This window comes from Dromiciops gliroides, chromosome 3 (genome assembly GCF_019393635.1).
Source record: "Dromiciops gliroides isolate mDroGli1 chromosome 3, mDroGli1.pri, whole genome shotgun sequence".
NCBI lineage: Eukaryota > Metazoa > Chordata > Mammalia > Microbiotheria > Microbiotheriidae > Dromiciops > Dromiciops gliroides.
The window spans coordinates 410673218-410694562 of NC_057863.1; the positions used below are offsets into that span (position 1 = coordinate 410673218).

The 21345-nt window shown below is 34.0% G+C and overlaps 1 protein-coding gene across 1 annotated transcript in view; it reads left to right on the forward strand.

The window, feature by feature from the left end:
* DNAH7 (dynein axonemal heavy chain 7) overlaps positions 1 to 21345 on the forward strand; it is a 304763-nt gene that overhangs the window by 212360 nt on the left and 71058 nt on the right. The window contains exons 47-50 of the mRNA XM_043992176.1: positions 475 to 629; positions 3180 to 3370; positions 7927 to 8060; positions 9038 to 9373. Coding sequence (XP_043848111.1) covers positions 475 to 629; positions 3180 to 3370; positions 7927 to 8060; positions 9038 to 9373 — 816 coding nt within the window. The remainder of the gene's footprint in view (positions 1 to 474; positions 630 to 3179; positions 3371 to 7926; positions 8061 to 9037; positions 9374 to 21345) is intronic.

Here is a 21345-nt window from a genome sequence, read left to right on the forward strand (position 1 = left end):
TAATCCATATTTGATTTACCAGTTATTTTTACTATTTTCATTTAAGTTAATAATTTGACTAAAATAGTGGTAGTTTAAGAACAAAATTTTCTTTGGGAATTAAAAAAATAAACTATGATAAAAGAAAACATTTATTTGATGAGTGATAATTAAAAGTCATGTACAACTACCATAAAATTTCCCATGAAATGAAGAAAGAAAGAATTAAATACAAATTAAATTTGAATGATAAAATAATGACCATTTGCAGATTTTGACCCAATTTATATGAGAAAATGAGAGATAATTTTTGTCATTCACTCAAATATGCTATTTCATTTTCTTAATTAGGACATGAAAACCATAATTCTGGAAGTTATATCTTATCTTCTTTAGATATTCTAGTATAAATTGTGATGAAATTAGATAAAGTTATTAAGTGAGATGTAAGCAATTTCATTTTTGGGCCATTTTCATTCTTTCTTTCCCTTCTAGGAATGCAAGAAGATGGCCTTTGATGATAGATCCTCAGGGTCAGGCTAATAAATGGGTAAAGAATATGGAAAAAGCCAATAGCCTTCACATAATCAAATTAAGCGATGCAGACTATGTAAGGACCCTGGAAAATTGCATCCAGTTTGGTACTCCTGGTAAGTAGTTAAATAGTAAAACTGTATATTACCAAAATGCCTGGAGAGGGCACAATTAACTCAAAAATTGTTTAAGATGCAAAATGGGACGAACATCAGACATATACAAAAATGGTGATTTTATTCTTCCATTTCATTATTTGATAATCAAATTAAACTTTGATAATTGTAATCACAGCAGGTTAGGAAATTTTCCATGCCTAAAAATGTGCTTGCAGTGATTTCTCTAATTTAGCTGCCTTAATTGTTGCCTGAAGTTGGGCACACTTTAATTTTCATTATGATTCTGATTTTCTTTTTAAGGGTCTATGTAATATACCAAAACTTGCTCACCAGATCAACAGTCCTGTTGTCAATTTTTTTTCTTTTCTCTACATGTAATGTCAGTATTAAGGAATTTATGAAACTGGTGGTGGAATGTCATTATGTCTTTTTCATGATACAAGCATCAAGAATATCATAATTACTTTTCAGAAAAAAATCTCATGTAAACTTTAAATTTATCAACTTAATAAACTAGATTAAATATCTTATGGTTTGAATAAATATATAATTAATAATATTTTAAATTTAAACTACTCATATGTAGAAATCTTATTTTCTATTTGAGATAGTATTACATAGCAAAAGTCTTGTAATTTTTATAATGAAGTACATACTTATAAATGTTAAACTTGAATGAGAGCAGGTTTTGGTAGCAATGGGATATAGCCAGAAATTATATATGTGTGTGTGTGTGTACATATACGTGCATAAGCAGTGCACATATATGTTTATGTATATACAATGTACATATATACGTGTATATGTGTTGACATCTGTGCATAAAATACATAACATATATGTTAACATATACAGAATTGCATTGATTCATTTGAAGAGTATTTAAATTTGTGTTAACAATACATTTTTGATAGACTGTATGGTATAGTGGTTAGAGAGCCAGCCTAGGAATGCTGATAACTTGGGTTCAAGTCCTATCTCTAACACATAGTGGTTATATAATTCTGGGCAAGTCACTGAAATTCCTATTATCTCAAACAACTGAGACCATAAGTTGGAGAGCAGTCTGTATAAATGGAAGGGGATTTCTCACTGGTAGTTCCCTTTGCCAGTGAAATCACAGGTACAGTAAAAAAAATATATATTTGCAATAGGGTCTTTATACATTCAACAAGCATTTTCTGAGCAAGGAAATACAAAAATCCTGCCTCATGCCCTCAAGAAGCTGACAGTTTAATGGGATTGGGGGGTGGTGAATAAATGTTTATGCATAAGAACAATACCATGTAGAATGAGATATAGACTAGTACAATATACTGTGGGAGTCCAAAAAAAGAAAGGAGAGAATTTCTCACCTATTAATATTAGAATCAGAATTTTAAAGCATAGTGATCAAATTGCTCAATCCTCTCGTTGTGAAGATGGGGAAACTGAAGAAAAACATTTGATCCGTAAGCATTTCTTAAGTGCCTTTTCTGTGCCAGGCTCTGTGCTAGGTGCTTGGGATGCAAAGACACTAGAGGGAACAAGAGACTGTGATTTGCCTAAGGTTAGATTAAAGATTTGTCTGAGGCTAGAAGTTATGGCCTTGTTCTCATAGCTGCCAATGTAGAGCTCTTCCCATTACCCCAGGTTGCTCATCCATTCATCTGACCATTTCTAAGGTAAGTTTTTAAACATGGTTAATAATTGCCTAATATATTTTTAAAAATTCATCCAAAAGAAGGGACAAACATCTTAAATCCATTTTTAGTTTTATAAAGAGTGAAACAGATGGTGGTTGGTACAGCTATTTTTGCACTTAACCTTCAAGTAAACGAATCTGTCACACTGTTAGAATTTAAAAAGCAGATGCAACCAAGTCCTCTTCCATTTAAGCACCTGCCTTTAGATATTGGGAAATTCTAGAAAACTATAATGCAAGTAAAGGTACATATATCCTATCTTATTTAAAGAGAGGAAATGAACACAGAAAATGAATCATGCACATGTTACTGGCAAATTATTGTCAACATGTGTTCAAATCTGCTACATTTTTGTGATAGATTTGAATCCTGGCTGCAGGATAATGTGCTATGTCATACCTAACATTTAGAAAGAACAAGGAACTAATTAATTAGCATTTTATGTTATTTCTGTCACTAGGATTAGCCATATAGTAACTCTAAGCTAGATTATCAGTCTTGCTTAAAACTATTAATGACATTGAGTATATGAAAATGTTTGCTTTTCAGTTTCAAACTGGGAAAATTTCTAAGGGAAGAAACATTGGAAAACTTAGTTTATTTGTTAGTAATATTAACGCACAAAACTACCATTCTCTCATGTGTTCTCAATATCCTTATGCATAGGCAACTTTTCATATGTGTAAAGGGCTAAGAATTTTTGCCATCTTCGATAGGAAGTTCCTTATAAAGCCAACAAAGCAAAGAATCTTGGTGGATGGTTATTTTGACCTGATTTTATTGTTATCTTTTATCTGTATGAATGCAATGGGTATGTCCAGTAATTTAAATAACATGAAATCCTATTGTGAATTTACTCTAGTATTGCTGGAAAATGTTGGGGAAGAACTGGATCCTATCCTGGAGCCTCTTCTACTAAAGCAGACATTTAAACAGGGTGGGAGTGTATGTATCCGACTTGGTGACTCTACAATTGAATATGCACCTGACTTCCGCTTCTACATTACAACCAAGCTAAGAAATCCACATTATCTTCCTGAAACATCTGTTAAGGCTAGTACTTGAAAATAAATGTATTTCTAGTCCTGTTTTTATACTTAACCATTTTCCCCCTTGCCCATTGTGTAATTGGGCAAGTTTTTCATTTTATAACATTTTCTGAAAGTATTATAATGATTTGTAAATGTTGCTTTTGACAGTGCTTAAGCAAAATATATTTCCTTAGTATTCTTTGTTCTTTTTTTTTTTTTTTTGGTGGGGCAATGGGGGTTAAGTGACTTGCCCAGGGTCACACAGCTAGTAAGTGTCAAGTGTCTGAGGCTGGATTTGAACTCAGGTACTTCTGAATCCAGGGCTGGTGCTTTAGCCACTGTGCCACCTAGCTGCCCCCTTAGTATTCTTTGAAAGCTTATCTAAATTTAATTATTCCTATTGATAGTCATTTCCAGATTTGTAATGTTTAAAATTGAAGCTTTACACAATCATGCTTTCTTGTATGTATCATCAAATGATATTAACTAGCTGAATTCTGTTTTGCACATTAAAATTTAGCATTTTCTGTTTCTCAACATAAGATTTCTTCTATTTTATTCCCTAGCACTTTGAAGATTAGATACTAAAAGGTTCTTTAGGTGATAAAGTATACTTTGAGTATCTGGGACTAAAAGACATTAGACCTTAATCAGATATCCTTGACTCGAACCAAAACCAAGAAATAAGCAAAATGGATCATGAATTTGATGGCTAATATGAAGAAAACATTAAGACAGTGACAATGATTCAGGACTAGGGGGAGAGGCAGGAGGGTTTAGCTAAATATGGGGAGTTTTTGTAAACAATGGTTGCAAGATCTTCTCCAGATATAGTATAGATAAGATAGATAACCCCCTATAAATGTACACCTTCAGAGGCAGAGGGAAAAAAAAAGTTTTGAGGTTATGATTCCAGAAGATAATGGAAATATTTCTAATGATGACAATGAAATAAGGCTATGGAGAAAAGACTAGAAACTTTATTTTTTCCATACTGAAATATGGAATTTCTCAAGGTTAAGGTTAGTAATATGAAGCTGAATGTCATGTCTGTGCATGTAATTCTAGATGTTGTAATGTTTGAGGTTGTTACATTTGACTTTAGAAAATAGGGAATACGATCTAAAAGTAAAAGAAGAAAAAAATTTAGGTTAACAGTTATCACCAGTGATTTCTAATTGGGTATAAATATGAAGCTAATATGTATCTTATAATATTTGAAAATGGAATTAGATTCTAAAGTATGGACAATCCTGCATATATGGAATGTCTGATAAATTTAATTTAGGAAGTATTTTTAAAAATTTTTGGTGAAAAAAGTAATTTGTAACTATACCCTTAGTTTGTTATGAATTAAGCATTCAGTAGGCATTGGCGAGAGACCACTGTGTACAGGTGTTGTGCTAGGTACCATCTGGAAAGTTATGAGGAGTTTATAACCTAGTAAGGAAGTAAACATGCACACAACAGCAATATAATTCCATATCTTAAAACAAGGACAAACCATTCAATGGAAGGTAGATATTGCTTGCACCAGGCAAAGCAGGGTCAATTTTATGAATGAAATAGCATTTGAGTTATGACTTAAAGGAAGGGTAGAGTTTGACCAGTGGAGATGGTGGGCATATAGACAATCTTTACCAATTAAATTAAGAAATATGTTGACTTAGAAATGTTGCTTGTAAGTGAGACAGAATGAAATATAAAACATTAAATTTAAACTCCAAAGTAAACTAATAGATTACCAAAGTTTCTAGAAATAAAGAACAAGAGAAAAAAATAAGTTGTAAATAAAACATAAAGAAAATAGTACATGTAACAGAAAACTCTTATGTTCATCACTAACATATAGTAGTAGTCACAAGACTGACTCTAGGGAAGAAAATGATCTATGATTCGAAATCCTCAAGATCCCTAGAGTATCTTATTGCTTCATTATTTTTAATTGCTAGGATTGATTAAACAGGGATTAAGAAACATATGGAGGCAGTTACTTGCTTTCATTTCCAAACTAGGATCCTTTCTTAGAATCCTATACAAAGAATTGTGTATGTCTACCTTTGAAAAGGCATCAAGGGAATGATACAGATATTATGCTGAAATGTATTCATTTAGATCTAAATAAAATAAAACGATGAAACCATATATTTTAGTTCTAAACATATGAAACAAAAGACTAAATATTGCAAAACTTTGACTTTAAAATGTTCAATATTAAAAGAATATGGAATAAATCTTCGTTTCATTTGGATGAAGTTATAGAATGCTTGTAAATATGCATTCTTATACTCTTTACCAACTGTGTGAATATTCTCAAAGCTTTCAGTGTTGCTCCCCTGTATATATCCTGAAGCACAAAACTATATATAACTATTATTATTGATATGAAAGCAAAATTTTACAAATTTCTTAATGATATAAAGTTCAGATTATACAAACATTTTTTAAAGCCATTTGTTTTCTAATTCCTTTTATTCCTTTATTACCAATCACTATCCTTTTATGTCTCTATGTTGTCATTTTTAACTTAATTTTAAAATTTGCATGGGGATTTTGGATTTTTACTCATGTCTATAAGTCATTTTAAAATAATGTGATTCTTAGTTTAATTTTACCTTTCATGTATTAAAGGTATTAGTGTTTGGGTTTGACAATCTATTATTTTAAAATATGTGGCTTACTCTCCCCTTATTCTGTGGATGTTATATTTACTTGATTAAAACAGTGCTATTCTTTCATTTCAGCTTTAATTAGAATTTTATGCCTTTTTCACTTCCCATCTCATTCGTTTATTCATTTCATTTGATAAGTATTTATTTCTACCAGGCACATGACTAGGCTCTGAGAATACAAAACCAAAACTAAATAGCCCTTGCTTTCAAGGAATTTACATTCTAATTAGGGTAAGGTGGGAGGGGAAAGTACCATGTACACTGCTAAATACATTTTTTAAAATGTATACAAAGTAAATGACTGTTCCTTTCCCTAGCTAGACTTAATCTTCTAGCTACTTAAACTTATTCTATTTAAACTCTTCCTTTTAAATACTCCCAACTCAGTTGATGAGTATTCCAGAATATTCCCTCCCTACCCCCATATTCATATTTGGGAACAAGATTAGTAAGGTAGACCCTCATATTTTAAATCAGGTTACTTAAGAGTTGTTTTGTTTTGATTTTACCTGTGGAAAAATCTTTCATGTTAATTACTTTGGAAAACCAAATAGACTCCTCAAATAGACCAAAAATATATGATATATGTTGATATAGGAAATTAGTGAATTCTGTTTTTACTAAGAATTAGGGAAAAGGTGACAATACATATGTATTGTCCAAAAGTATAGCAAAAAAATGTATAACTTTTTAAAGACATGCCTTTGCATTCAGTGCCACAGTCTTAACTGTTTTTTTTAACTTAATATCTATAAGTATATATTCTGTAATTTCCATTGTGAAGAAAGTAAAAAAACACATCAAAATAGCATTCTTGCTATTTTGTAGTGCTTGTTGAGATTTTTTTTATTATTGAATAAGAGTGAAAAACTGGCCTTTGAACTAATACCGAGATAGCCACAGTAATCTTACATATAGATATTTTGTATTAATGGGCCCAGGAGATAATTATAAGCAGCATAAATGTAGAAGCAACTTGGAGGAGAAGGATGATTTATGGCTGTGGCCTAGATATTCCCAAATGAGACAGTATCCTTAAAGGCCCTTGTGCGTTTAACCATGGAGCACAGCCCTAAATCCAAGAATTCTAAGAATATACAGAATTAGGAAATACTTGTTTTAAACACCCCTTTTGAAGGGAACCAACGCTCCAGTGTAAACTTTGCATCAATAGAATAGTGGAGACACGTACAATGTATTAGTTCTTGATTGCATCACCTTGAGGAACAATCAGCTGCTAACAGAGATGTTCAAGAATAAAAGTAATGGCATATGAGTAGGGAATTTGAACATCACAGAATGAGAATATCCTTGCCAATGTAAAGAATATAGCAGAGGGAATGGATAGAATGGAATAAGCAAAACTTAACAATCAGATATTGAGAAATGGTTTATCAAACAACATTGATGAAATGTAAATTTCTTAGTTCGTTTTTGTATTAAGTCTATTGTTATAATTCAGGAGGGTTCATATAAGTACTTAAAACAACTAATATCTGTTCTTTCTCCTTTTTCTTGCCTCTTATGATTGATAATAGCTTTAAAATGAGAATTAGATAATATACTGAATTATGAAGAAATTCTCTCAATCTAATTCTTTTGCATCTATCACTGAAAGAGTTGCTGGCAATTAATAGTTTTTAATAAGGATATGTTAACTACCTTCATACTATCTCATTTGAGAATAACATTATAAGTTTTTAAAATAATATCATGTCCCCTAAAACCTATAATTCCAGTTCCTAGAAATAGTTTTAAATTGCTGCCTTACATAAATTTCCAGGCCAAATAAAATGTGCTTTGGGGGAAATCTTAGTGTTTTATGCAGGGATTTGGTCAGTAGAGAATATAATTTTATTGAAAGGGAGCCTAATGGTGGTATTTTTGTGAAAACTTTAATTTATAGGTCACATTACTGAACTTCATGATAACTCCTGAAGGAATGCAAGATCAGCTTCTTGGAATTGTAGTAGCACGAGAAAGACCAGATCTTGAAGAAGAAAAGCAAGCCTTGATATTGCAAGGCGCTGAAAACAAAAGGTTTCACATTTTGCTAACTATGAGCCTTGCTTATCCTATAATGTAAAGTACATGCGAATTATTAAAGTACATACTGAAGATAAGATCTTTTAAAGTGTACATGAAATTCTAACTGGAAATGACTTATTAGATTATCTCTGATTTTAAAATAATCATTTTAAAAACTGCATGTTAAAAGACAGTTTTACATGTCAGTACTTTTATATGAATGATTAGAACCAGTTGCCCAAATTTCAAGACAAATGCATTTTCAGAATTAAAAATCATTCTCATTGCTACAAATGTTCAATTATTTGTCACGCGATTTTGAATTCCACAATTTAGTCTTTATTCCTCTAAAGTTACTTAACTTCACTTTGTTATCTGAGAAATCAGTATTTTAATTCAGACTACTTTACCTCCAAACAGCCATGCCGCAGATTTTACAGTATACAAGTATCTGTTACACCATCAAGTAAAATATAAAGGAAGAAAATGGAGAAATACGATTAGTCTACTTTAATATAAGTAATAAGATTAGGCTTTATGACTTTGCATGGTGCAATGGAAAGAGCACAGGATGTGGCATCAGAAGGGTTCTGGTGTCACCAGATATTACTGGTGTGACTGTGAGCAAGACCTTTAACTTCATTGAGCTTCACTATATTCCCCAGTAAGATAGTGACAGTAAAAATGTTTCCAACCTTACTCACAGGAATGATGAGAAGAAAATACTTTTTTACAAACTATAAAGTAACATACAAATATGAATTGTCACTGTCATCATTATCACTCAAATTATTATTTAAATGATCTCTCTATATAGAGTGAAATGGCCTGTCTTTGTCATATTTTTCAAGATAAGTAGATGTCAGAATGTAACATCAATCTTTATGTGACAAACTACATCCTTTGTTACAAAAGAATGTGTGTTTTTAAGAGTATATATGTATAGTACATATTTTTTTCTTCACTGAAACCCCTGCATTTTATTGTAGGCAGTTAAAAGAAATAGAAGACAAGATTTTAGAAGTTCTTTCATCTTCAGAAGGCAATATATTAGAAGACGAAACTGCTATTAAGATATTATCTTCCTCCAAGGCTTTAGCTAATGAGATTTCTGAAAAACAGGCAGTAGCTGAAGACACAGAGAAAAAGATTGATGACACCCGTATGGAATACCGTCCGATTGCCGTTCATTCGTCAATCCTATTTTTCTCAATAGCAGATTTAGCTAACATTGAACCCATGTACCAGTACTCACTCACTTGGTTTATTAACCTCTTTATCCTGTCCATAGAAAATTCAGAGAAATCTGAAGTTTTGCAGATAAGGTATGTGAGATAAATACAAATTAATTACTAATGAATGCATGGGTATCAGAAAGTGTTTTGTAGCTTTCATTGTTATTTTGGTATTATGTTGGCATTGTAATAGTCTCTCCAAAATGAACCTGATTAATCATTATCCCAGAAAGAAATTTGGATTTAGGAGCTGAACAAATGTGTCCAAACTCAATCTGTTAAGCCATTCTTCAGTGAATCATTTGCAAATAGATGTGCAATTCCAGTAATAAGAAAAAAATTTAACATATTGTTTCAATTTTTTTCTAATAATTATCAATGACAAGAAGTGAGTTATACAGGAAAATATATTATCCTAATACTCTAAGAGCTTATATATATATATATATATATATATATATATATATATATATATATATATATATATATATGTTTTTTTTACAAAGGTACTATGCATACAAAGATATCTGTAAGTAAAAATCATACTTGGCAAGCGCTAATAAAAATTGATGATTTTTATAATATTCATTCTTAATAATTATCTTCTTTATGTGAATAAAATTCTTTTTTACAGCTGAATGTTCTATATTTTGTTCATCATTAGCAAGGTTTTTTTAATTTTAAAAGGATTAATTTAGAATTTATTTGTAATAAAATTAAGACTATTTTAAGAGTTGCTATATGATCAAAACAGAATTTATATGTCTCAAGATCCATTAGGTTATTTTCATAGTTCCATATTGCACATTTTAAAATTTTGTGATATTTTAAAATAATATTTAACATGGAGATATGCTAGGAAAAAATAGATTCACTGATCCAAAAAATTGTTTAAAGAAACTATGTGAACTCTGTATTTCTCTTTTGTCAACTGGTTGTCTTAGTATGAAGTTACATATTTTAGTTTCCTGCCAAGTGAAGGCTTCAATGAATACCAAGCTTAAAGATTCGCATATATAGTTAAGAAGTCTGTTGTGGAAATCCAGTAAAGACTGAGATGATGTTTCTTCGTATGTAAATGTTAAAGTTTTTTTTCTTTGCTAAGGAGCTTTTCACCTACCTAGAATTCTTAAGTTTTTTTAAACTAGTAATATTTTAGCTTTGATTATTTATTATTCTCCAATTGATAGAAAAAATAGTTAAATACTGCACTGAAATGCTGCTATACAATTTTCATTTATGGCTTATCTTTCTACTAAAATTATATATACAGGATTGATAATCCTTCCCTTTCATCTAAGTCAGTTCATTTGCCCCTGTATGAAAATATTGAATAACAGAATCTCCAGGAAGGAAATGTGGTCATGGAAATGGGCCCCAAAAGTTCATACTTTTTGTTTGAGAATATCAGCAATCCCTTTAGATTATTCTATATTAGACATTTTTCTGACAATCTTTTGACTAGCAAGGACTAATAGCAAAAATAGGAAAAATAAAACTGGCCTCTTAAAATAAAAAATGCCCTAGATCTTCTTTGTTTCTATTTTATTAAAGTGAAGAATAGAATAATTTTACATATATATACATATATATATACCTAGTTGTGTCTAATAGTGGGGGGAGGGAAGAAAAATTACATAGTAATTGTGTTATATATTTGAAAGAAATAGCAAGTAGCGAATAGTAGATTTGTAATTTCATGTACAATCATCTTTTTATTATACTATATTATAAAAATGTTTGCTTTATTCCATAAATTAAAAATGAAAGAATAAAAATAAAAAATCAACAGCAACAAGCCAGGATTTTTAGGAGTATAAAAATTATGTGTTTAGTAGAATTAAGAAAATTAATGTGCTTTCCCTCTGTCAGCTTAGTCAAAGGCTTATCACCTCTCGTCAGACAAAACCATTAAGATATTTTCCCATTTTAAAATTAGCTGTTTGCTTTTTCTTTGTGGTTTCTGGCTAGTACTGTAACTTGAAGATGAAATTAGAACTCATCCAACAAAAATAATGTCTTCATTAGAATTGCTGCACAGGATCTAAAATTTTAATACCCACAACAAAATATAACATTTCTTTCTGACTTGATATGAGATCTGGTTCAAAATTAGAAACTGAACTAACTTGCCAGTGGCTAAAGTCTTTATATAATATGTCAACAATCAGAACATTTTTTATACCAATGTTCTCAAGCCAATGAATTATTTATTTCTCTTAATTAGGGATTTTCAGTATATTGAACAAAGTTTCAAAGTTTGCCTTCAGAAAAGAAGTATGTATACTGGGAATGATTTGCTATTTTACCAGGTCCGACCTTTTTTCACTTTTTCTCATTTAGGAAAATTATCAGCTAAATATACCTCTAGGTTAGTAACAGAGGTGTCAAAACAAACCTCATTCCTAATCTTCTTATTTTTAATAGCCAATTGGTAGATGCCATCTAGTTGAAAAGTTTAATTATGCTATAGAGTGAGGAGCAATGTGGCTTCTTAGTAGGTAGAGAGCCCAGAGAACCAGGAACACCTGAGTTCAAGTGGTATAGTGGGAAGGGCTTTGGAATCAGATGACCTGGATTCAAATTCCAACCCTGTTGCTTATATGACCTTGGACCAGTCACTTAACATCCCTAAGGTTCTATTTCTTCATCTGTAAAATGAAGAAGTTGAACCAGATGCTCTCTGAGGATCCTTTCAGTGCTAGTGTTTTTATCTGATTCCCTACTTCTGACCCATACTGTCTACATCCAGGTGATGCTAAGCCAGTCACTTAACCTCTTAGTACCCCAGGTAACTCCATGATGAGAAATTTGAGAGAAGATGCTGATCAGCATCATATCTCCCCTAAAAAAATGTAATGAGACCTTTTTTTTAAAGACAAAGAAGAAATAAACATGAACTTAGGCCTATCAGAGAAAAGAGAGTTTATATCCCTTCAGAACTCAGTGGGAATAGAGAGACCACATAGTAAACTAATCAGGCCTCTTACTGAACTGGAAATTAAATTAGACTTTATTATTAATCAGATGATGCTTTTCCTATAACCAGATTTCTATTCTACCAAAAGATTACTATAATATACTTGACCAGTAAGAGCTCTGCAATCTTAGTAAGTTAACAGTCATTACAGGTAAGCCAAGTAAATGATAGGTTTCATTGTTTGATTTGCAGGACACAAGAACAGCCTGTCTACAGTTAGAGAGTGAATCTTTTAAATTTTCAATTTATCTCAAGAAGTTCTTTCTTAGAATTCAAATACCCCTGAAAGGGAGGAATATCACATATCTTGAGCACCTCTGAAAACAGACTCAGAGTTGGAAGGGACACAAGGATCATCTGGTACAAGTGATTAAACAGAAATCACCTATACATCTTCATCAAGTGATCCCTGAGTGTCCCCATAAAGACCTCCAGGGAGTGAGAACCTACTGAGGCAGCCTATTCCTCTTGGAGACTTTAATACTTAGCAGTTTTTACTTTAACTCAAGCTGAAATCTATTTCTCATACACTCCTGTAAACCTTCCACCAGGATCTCCTCGTTCTGCCCTCTGGAGAACTGCTGGATTTAATTGAACAACTATTTCTTAAGTCTTTTGTATATAGTAGGTAGCATGATATAATAGATAGGGCACTGTCATTCTGGTCTCACCTCAGGCATTTATAGGCTATATGACTTTAGATAAGTTACTTATAGTTTCTGAGCCTCAGTGTTCCCATCTATAAATTGGGAATAACGATTTTAATAATGGCACCTATTCCACAGTTGAGACAGCTGGGTGGTACAATAGATAGAGTGCTAGGCCTGGAGTCAGGAAGATTCGTTTTCCTGAGTTCAAATCTGGCCTCAAACACTTTCTGTATGTCTCTGGGCAAGTCACTTAACACTGTTTTCATCAGTTTCCTCATCTGTAAAATGAGCTAGAGAAGGAAATGGCAAAACCACTCCAGTATCTCTGCCAAGAAAACCCCAAATGGGGTCACAAAGAGTCGGACAAAACTGAAAATGACTGAACAACAACAATTCCACAGTTGCACTGGGAATTAAATAATATATATGCAATAAAGAGGGGGAAATAGGGGTTCCAGACAAACTAGACTAATGTCACTGCATATAATATAATCGATGGGTGATTGATTTAGGGGAATCTCTTACCCTGTAAAATTGTCAGACTTGTAAATTGAAGGATGTTAGTCAAGGGAAAAGGGAGGATATCACTTCTGCCATTGATGTATGGCTAAGCTGGACCAAGAGAGAAGGACCACAATAAGTGACATTCTCCATTTCTTGATCTTCAGAGTGGCACTAAGTGTTGCTAAGACAGTGCTATATAATTTGGACATTTATTTTAGAAAGTTAGCTCCAAAATACTCCCTTTCCCATTATGGAGAAAGGTTGAACTTGCAATGCAATCTCCAGTTCCTAGGTCTTTGGCTCACAAATTTATTCTTCCATATCTAAGGGCTGTTGGTTCACTTGGGTTATTAATCTCTGTCATAGAATTTTCCTCTCTTCCCCAAATCCTGCCCTCATACTAGGGAACTTCAACATATATATTGACTATCCCTCAAGTATCCTAACCACTCAATTCCTCAACCTCTTCACTTCTTATGACCTATTACTCCACCCCACCTCAGCCATACACAAAGATGGTCATACCCTAGATCTTGCTCTCAGCCACAAATGTGCTACCTCCATGATCAAGAATTCCCATTTCCCCATATATGACTATAATCTAGTGGCTTTCCACCTTTCCCTCTGCCTCACCTTACTGAACTTCTTTGTCCATACCATGACCTCTGATTACCCTTGACCTCTCATTTCTCTCTGAGAATGTCTCTCCTGCACTAGCTATTCTTCCCTCCTTTTCCTATCTTGACTCCTTGGTGAACCAGTTCAACTCTAGACTGTCTTCTTGAGTCCGTATCCCCTTATCAATTGTGACCTCCCAAACTTTAGCCTTATATCACTCCTCTGTCTTTGCTCTTACACACATGCTGCTCAGCATAGATAGAGAAAAGCATAGAACAATTCCACCTGTTCAGTTATTTCAGTTGTGTCTAAATCTTTGTAACCCCGTTTGGGGTTCTCTTAGCAAAGATACTGGAGTCATTTGCCATTTCCTTCTCCAGGTCATTTTACAGATAAGGAAATTGAGGCAAACAGGGTGAAGTGACTTGCTCGGGGTCACACAGCTAGTAAGTGTCTGAAGCCAGATTTGAACTCAGGAAGATGAGTCTTCCTGACTTCAGGCTCTGCCTTCTATTCACTGCAGCACCTAGCTGTATTCTTCCCTCCTTCTCCCCTTCCCCCCTCCACCATCTCCTCCCACCACCTAACTCTCCCCACCAGTACTCTATTATAACAGACCAGGCATGAGGTGATAAGGGCCTGCCCTGGAGTGGTGACAATGTCAGAAAAGAGAGGGGGGTGTATTTTAGAGATGTTGTGAAGGTAATTTCAACAGGCATTGGCTATAGATTGGATGGGGGTTGGGGGAGGTTGAGAAATAATGAAGAGTCAAGGATAATGAGCCTGAGGGCCTAGGAAGATGGTGTAATAGCAACTTGGAGATGGAGATGGGTTAGGGGGAAAGATTATGAGTTTTGTTTGCACATGTGTTCTGAGTCCACTACAATTTTATGTTGATGTTTTTGTGGTTCAGTAACTTTTCAGTTGTGGCTGACTCCTCATGATCTCATTTGGGGTTTTCTTCGCAAAGATACTGGAGTAGTTTGCCATTTTCTTCTCCAGGTCATTTTACAGATGAGGAAACTGAGGCAAACAGGGTTAAGTGATTTGCCCAGGGTCAAATAGCCAGTAAGTATCTGAGATTAGATTTGAATTCAGGAAGATGAATCTTCCTGACTCCAAGGCTGGTACTTGGTCTTCTGTACCACCTAGCTCAAATGGGTAATCCTTCTATACCTTCCTTATCAACTCATTGTCCCACTCTCCACAATGACCCTTCCAAACCTTTTCATCCCTCCTCAAACCTCACATGGTGACCCCTACTTCCACCTCTTAGTTGAGAAGTTGCCTTAGTTGCCTTTTATTGCAAAAGAGGTCATTCACAATGAGTTCCCTCTTCTCCTCTCTCTCTTATATCATTCAGGTGTCTTCTGCCACTATCTCCTCCTTCAACCCTTGTCTCACATTAAAAGGTGGACTTACTCCTTACCAAGACCAAACCCTATATCTGCCTTTTGTGTATAAACTCCTTGAGAAGACCTTCTACAACAAATGCCTTCACTTACTCTCCTCTCACTTAAGTCTATACCATGAAACTTCCAACTTCACAATTCCACTGAAATTTCTCTCTCCAAAGTTGCCAGTGATCTTCTAATTGCCAAATCCAGAGGCCTTTTCCCAATCCTCATTCTTCTTGACCTCTCTGCTGCCTTTGACCCTATTGATAACTCCTCATTCAGGTCATGACCTCTAAATGTAGGTGTCCCACAGGATTCTTTCCTGGGTCTTCTACTCTTTTCCCTCAATATTAGTTCACTCAGTGATTTCATAAGCTTCCATTGGATTTGATCACTATCTCTATGCTAGCAATTCTCAAATCAGCTTATCCTGCCATAACTTCTCTGCTTACCTCCAATCTCACATTTCCAACTGTTTTTCAGATATCTCAACCTTAGTGTCCAGTAGACATTTCAAACTCAACATCTGCAAACAAAACTCATTATCTTTCCCATAAACCTTTCCCAACTCCTAACTTCCTATTATTGTCCAGGCCAACACTATCTTTCTAGGCCCTCAGGTTCATAATTTACTTGTCATCCTTGATTCTTCCTAATCTCTCATGTTCTTTCCCTCTCCCTACTCAATCTAATCTGTATCCAGCAAAGGCACTTTTGCAACATCTCCAAAATACATCTCCTCTTCTCTGATGCTGCCACCACTCTGGTGGCAGGCCTTTATCACCTCTTGCCTAGAATACTGCAATAGCCTGCTGGTGGGTCTGCCTGCCTCATCTCTCCACACCTTAATCCATCCTCCATTCAGCTGCCAAAGTGATTTTCTTAAAGTGAAGATCTGACCATGTCCTCCACCTCTTCAATAAACTTCAGTGGATCCCTGTTGTCTCCTGGATCAAATACAAAATTATCTGGTCAGGGGGCAGCTAGGTGGTACAGTGGATAAAGCACCAGCCCTGGATTCAGGAAGACCTGAGTTCAAATACTGCCTCAAACACTTAACACTTACTAGCTGTGTGACCCTGGGCAAGTCATTTAACCCTCATTGCCCTGCCAAAAAAAAAAATCATCTGGTCTTTTAAGTCTTTTGTAAACCAATCCCACTCTGCCTTTACCGCCCCACCATGCATTCTTTGATGCAGTGACAGTGAGCTCCCTGCTATTCTTCAAATATATTATGCTATCTTTTACCTCCTGGAATTTTCTCTAGTTGTCTCCCATGCCTAGCATGCTCTCCTCATCTCTGTCTTCTGGCTTCCTTCAAATCTCAACTAAAATCCTATTTAATACAGGAATTATTTGTGCCCTTTTAATTTTAGTGCCTTCCCTTTAAAAAATAGCTATGGGGGCAGGTGGGTGGTGCGGTAGATAGAGCACTGGCCCTGGATTCAGGAGGACCTGAGTTCAAATAAGGCCTCAGACACTTGACACCTACTAGCTGTGTGACCTTGGGCAAGTCACTTAACCCTCATTACCCTGCCCCCCCCAAAAAAAGAAAGCTGCTTTTCACTTTTATAGTTTCTTTTTACATATCTATTTGCTTGTTGTCTCTGCCATCAGAATTTAGCCCAGTGCTTGTACACATTAGGCACTTAATAAATTCTTAATGAATGACTCACTACTATTTTTGTTTATCAGATTAAATCAGCTATGAAATACTATTTCAGAGTTACACCATAGTGTCTGTGATCTTTTGGGGAAATTACTAACTTGTCATGTTTCTGAAGGACAAAAAAGCACTATTTCAACCACCTCAATTAATTTAATCTAAAATGGGGAATATAAAACATTTCTTTTATAAATATTGACAGGACTTTTTCTGGAATTAAAACTATTTTTTGACAAAACTTGAAAATTCTTTTACACTTAGAAAACATCATTTCCTACTGCAATACTTTTCTTTTTAAATTCTACAGAGTAGACCAGAGGTAAGAAATCTTTTTCCATTAGAATGCTAAAAGTTGCTCTAGAGTCCCTATAAGGCCATCACCTGCCATGAACTGTGAAGATTAAAGTAATTACATTTTCTTCCTAATCTAATGATAGAGACTAAAGCAAAACAAAAAAGTTATTCACTTTCACATTTGCCTTTTTTTTAATTACAAAGAAAACATTTAATGATTGAGGGGGAAGGAAAAAGTAGTGTTTTGCTTGTTATGAACTAAGAACTTGAGATTCAGTTCTAGCGCTGCTACCTTTAGTTTCAGTGGTCTCCTCTAGTGGGGATTCTGTGCCAATTTGATTGGTACTTTTTTCTGTGGTCAAAAATTCTAGACAGTTTTCTTGCTTCATGGTCTTTTGGGTTTTTGACGTGTGTTTTTCTGGTATGCCTATAGGTTTCTCTGTAAACCCTGTCTTCAAGATCAGTATTTTGCTTGTATAGAAATCATGTTTTCTCTTAATGTTATTACTGTTTGTTCTGTTAGATTCTTTTACTTGTGTGTGTTTCCATTTCCCAACAATTAATCTCTCTTTTGTTTTTTTGGTGAGATTTGACATCTTTAGTTCCCTGAAATATCTTAGACTTTCCCAGGATACTAGATTTTTCATGGGCCTCTTTTCCCCCCATCCCACTCCCACTTTATTTTTTCAAATGCTTGTAAAGATAGTTTTCAACATTCATTTTTGTAAGATTTTTAATTCCAAATTTTTCTCCCTCCCTCCCTTTGCTCCCCCCTCCCAAAGGCAGCAAGCAATCTGATATAGGTTATACATGTACAACTATGTTAAAAAGATCACTCCAAACAATGCCATGAGACAATTATGTTAAACATATTTCCACATTAGACATAATCAGAAGAATCAGAACAAAAGGGAAAAAACATGAGAAAGAAACAAAAACAAAAAAAAGTGAAAATAGTGTGCTTTAATCTGCATTCAGACTCCATAGATAGGTCTTTCTCTGGATGTGGATAGCATTTGGAATTGTCTTGCATCATTGTATTGCTGAGAAGAGCTGAGTCTATCATAGTTGATCATTGCATAATGTTGCTGTTACTGTGTACAATGTTATCCTGGTTCTGATTGTTTCATTCAGCATCAGTTTATGTAAGTCTTTCCAGGTTATTTTCTCTGAAATATACCTGCTTATCATTTCTTATAGCACAATAGTATTCCATTACATTCATATATTACAACTTGTTCATCCATTTCCAATTTTGGGGCATCCCCTCAATTTCCAATTCTTTGCCACCACAAAAAGAACTGATATAAATATTTTTGTACATGTGGGTCCTTTCTCCCCTTTTATGATCTCTTGGGGAAACAGACCTAGCACTGTTATTGCTGGATCGAAGGGTATACACAGTTTTATAGCCCTTTGTGTACAATTTCAAATTACTCTCCAGAATTGTTGGGTCAGTTTATAGACCTCCTTTAATGCAGGGCTCTGGGCTTTTGGCTTCTGGAAACTAGAGATCTAAGATAGATCTAACTTTTTTTTTCATGCAGGATCTCAACTCTATGATTCCTTTAGCTATTGATGATGCCTTGGTTTTCCCCAATCTTTTCTGCCACAGACTCTTTAATAAGATGTATTAAAAAAAATTATATAATCAGTATTGTTTATTAAATATAATATACATGTAATAACTTATATACAATATGATTATATAAATATTTTAAATTTTATGTGTCTTTATATGCATGTGTAAAAGAAGGACCAGGAATGTGTATATATGTGTATGTATATACTTCTGGACCTTCTTTTCTAACAGATATTAACATCCTGGTTATCACTTAGCAAATTGCTCCCAAGGTCTTTATTTAGGTTCCCAATCAATTAGTCCACCTAAACAGTGAAAGGTCATTACTTTGTCTTATTCACGATAGATTTTTGTGCAATTCAGCTATTTTTGTGTCACTTTCCAAGAGAAAACCTTCCCCATCAGTCTGGAAATCAGTAGAATGAGTAATTTAAATCTACAGAGAATTTAGACATTTTAGTTACTGGTTTCAGTGGCTTTCCCAATAAACTTTTTAAAAAATTTTAATAGTATTTTATTTCATTTTTTCCAATTACATGTAAAGATAGTTTTCAACATTCATTTTTGTGAGATTTTGAGTTCCAAATTTTTCTCATTTTCTTCCCTTCCCTCTCCCCTTCTGAAGTCAGCAATCTCATATAGGTTATATATTACAATCATGTTAAACATATTTCCACATTAGTCATGTTGTGAGAAAAAAATCAGAACAAAAGGGAAAAAACACAAGAAAGAAGAAACAAAAAACAAAAGTGAAAATAGTATGCTTCAATCTGCATTCAGACTCCATAGTTCTTTTTTCTGGATATGTAGGACATTTTCCATCATGAGTCATTTTGGCATGTCTTGGATCATGCTGAGAAGAACTTAATTCTATCACAACTGATCATCACACAATGTTGCTGTTAGTGTGTATAATGTTTTCCTGGTTCTGCTTCCTTCACTCAGCATCAGTCCACTTAAGTCTTTCCAGGTTTTTCTAAAATCTTGCTGCTCATCATTTCATATAGCACAATAGTATTTCCTTACATTCATATACCACAACTTGTTTAGCTTTTCCCCAACTGATGGGCATCCCCTCATTTTCCAATGCTTTGCCATCACAAAAAGGTAAGCTATAAATATTTTTGTACATTTGGGTCCTTTTCCCTTTTTTATGATCTCTTTGGGACATGGACCTAGGAGTAGTATTGCTGGACCAAAGAGTATGCACAGTTTTATAGCCTTTTTGGCATGGTTACAAATTGTTCTCCTGAATGCTTGGATCAGTTCACAACTCCACCAACAATGCATTAGTGTTCCAATCTTCCTACATATTCTCCAACATCTATCATTTTCCTTTTTTGTCATATTAACCAATTGGATAGGTGTGAGGTGATACCTGAGAGTTGTTATAACTTGCATTTCCCTAATCAGTAGTGATTGAGAACGTTTTTTCATATTGCTATAGATAGCTTTAATTTGGAATAATAATTGTGTGCTTCTCTTGAATCCTGTATTTGAAGACTGAATTTTCTGTTCAGTTCTGGACTTTTCATCAGGAAAGTTTTAAAGTCCCCTATTTCTTGAATGCCCATCTTTTTCCCTGAAAGATTCTCTGTTGCAATCCATGTTCCCATGCCCAACATAATATCATATTCCAAGCCCTCCAATCCTTTAATGTTGAAACTGTTAGGTCCTGTGTAATACAGATTGATATTTAAATTGTTTCTTTCTGGCTGCTTGCAGTATTTTCTCCTTTACCTGATAATTTTTGTATTTGGCTACAAATATTCCTTAGAGTTTTCCTTTTGGTGTCTCTTTCAGGAGGTGATCAGTGCATTCTTTCAATGATAATTTTTCCTTTGGTTTTAAGACATATGGGCAGTTCTCCTTGATAGTATCATGAAATATACTCTCCAGGCCCTTTTTTTGATCATGGCCCTTAGGTAATCTCAAAATTCTTAAATATTCCCTCCTGGATCCATTTTCCAGGTCTGATGTTTTTCTGAAGAGGTATTTTATGTTTCCTTTTCCTTTTGCATTATTTTGATTCTACTTTCCTGTATCCTGATATCTCATCAAGGCATTAGTTTCCATCTGCCCAAATCTGATTCTTAAAGAAATATTTTTCCCACTCAGCTTTTTCACCTCCTTTTCCAGTTGTCCAGTTGTATTTTTTGAATGTATTTTATTTTTCCAAGCTATTGACTCTCCCTTGCATAACTCACATTTCTTTTCCCAATTTTTCTTCTACCTTTCTTATGAAATCCTTTTATAACTCTTCCAAGATAACTTTTTGGTCTTGATAACAATTCCTCTTCCGTTTTCAGGCTTCTAATGTAGGCATTTTGACATTTTTGTCCTCTTCTGAGTTTTTGTTTTGGTGTTCCCT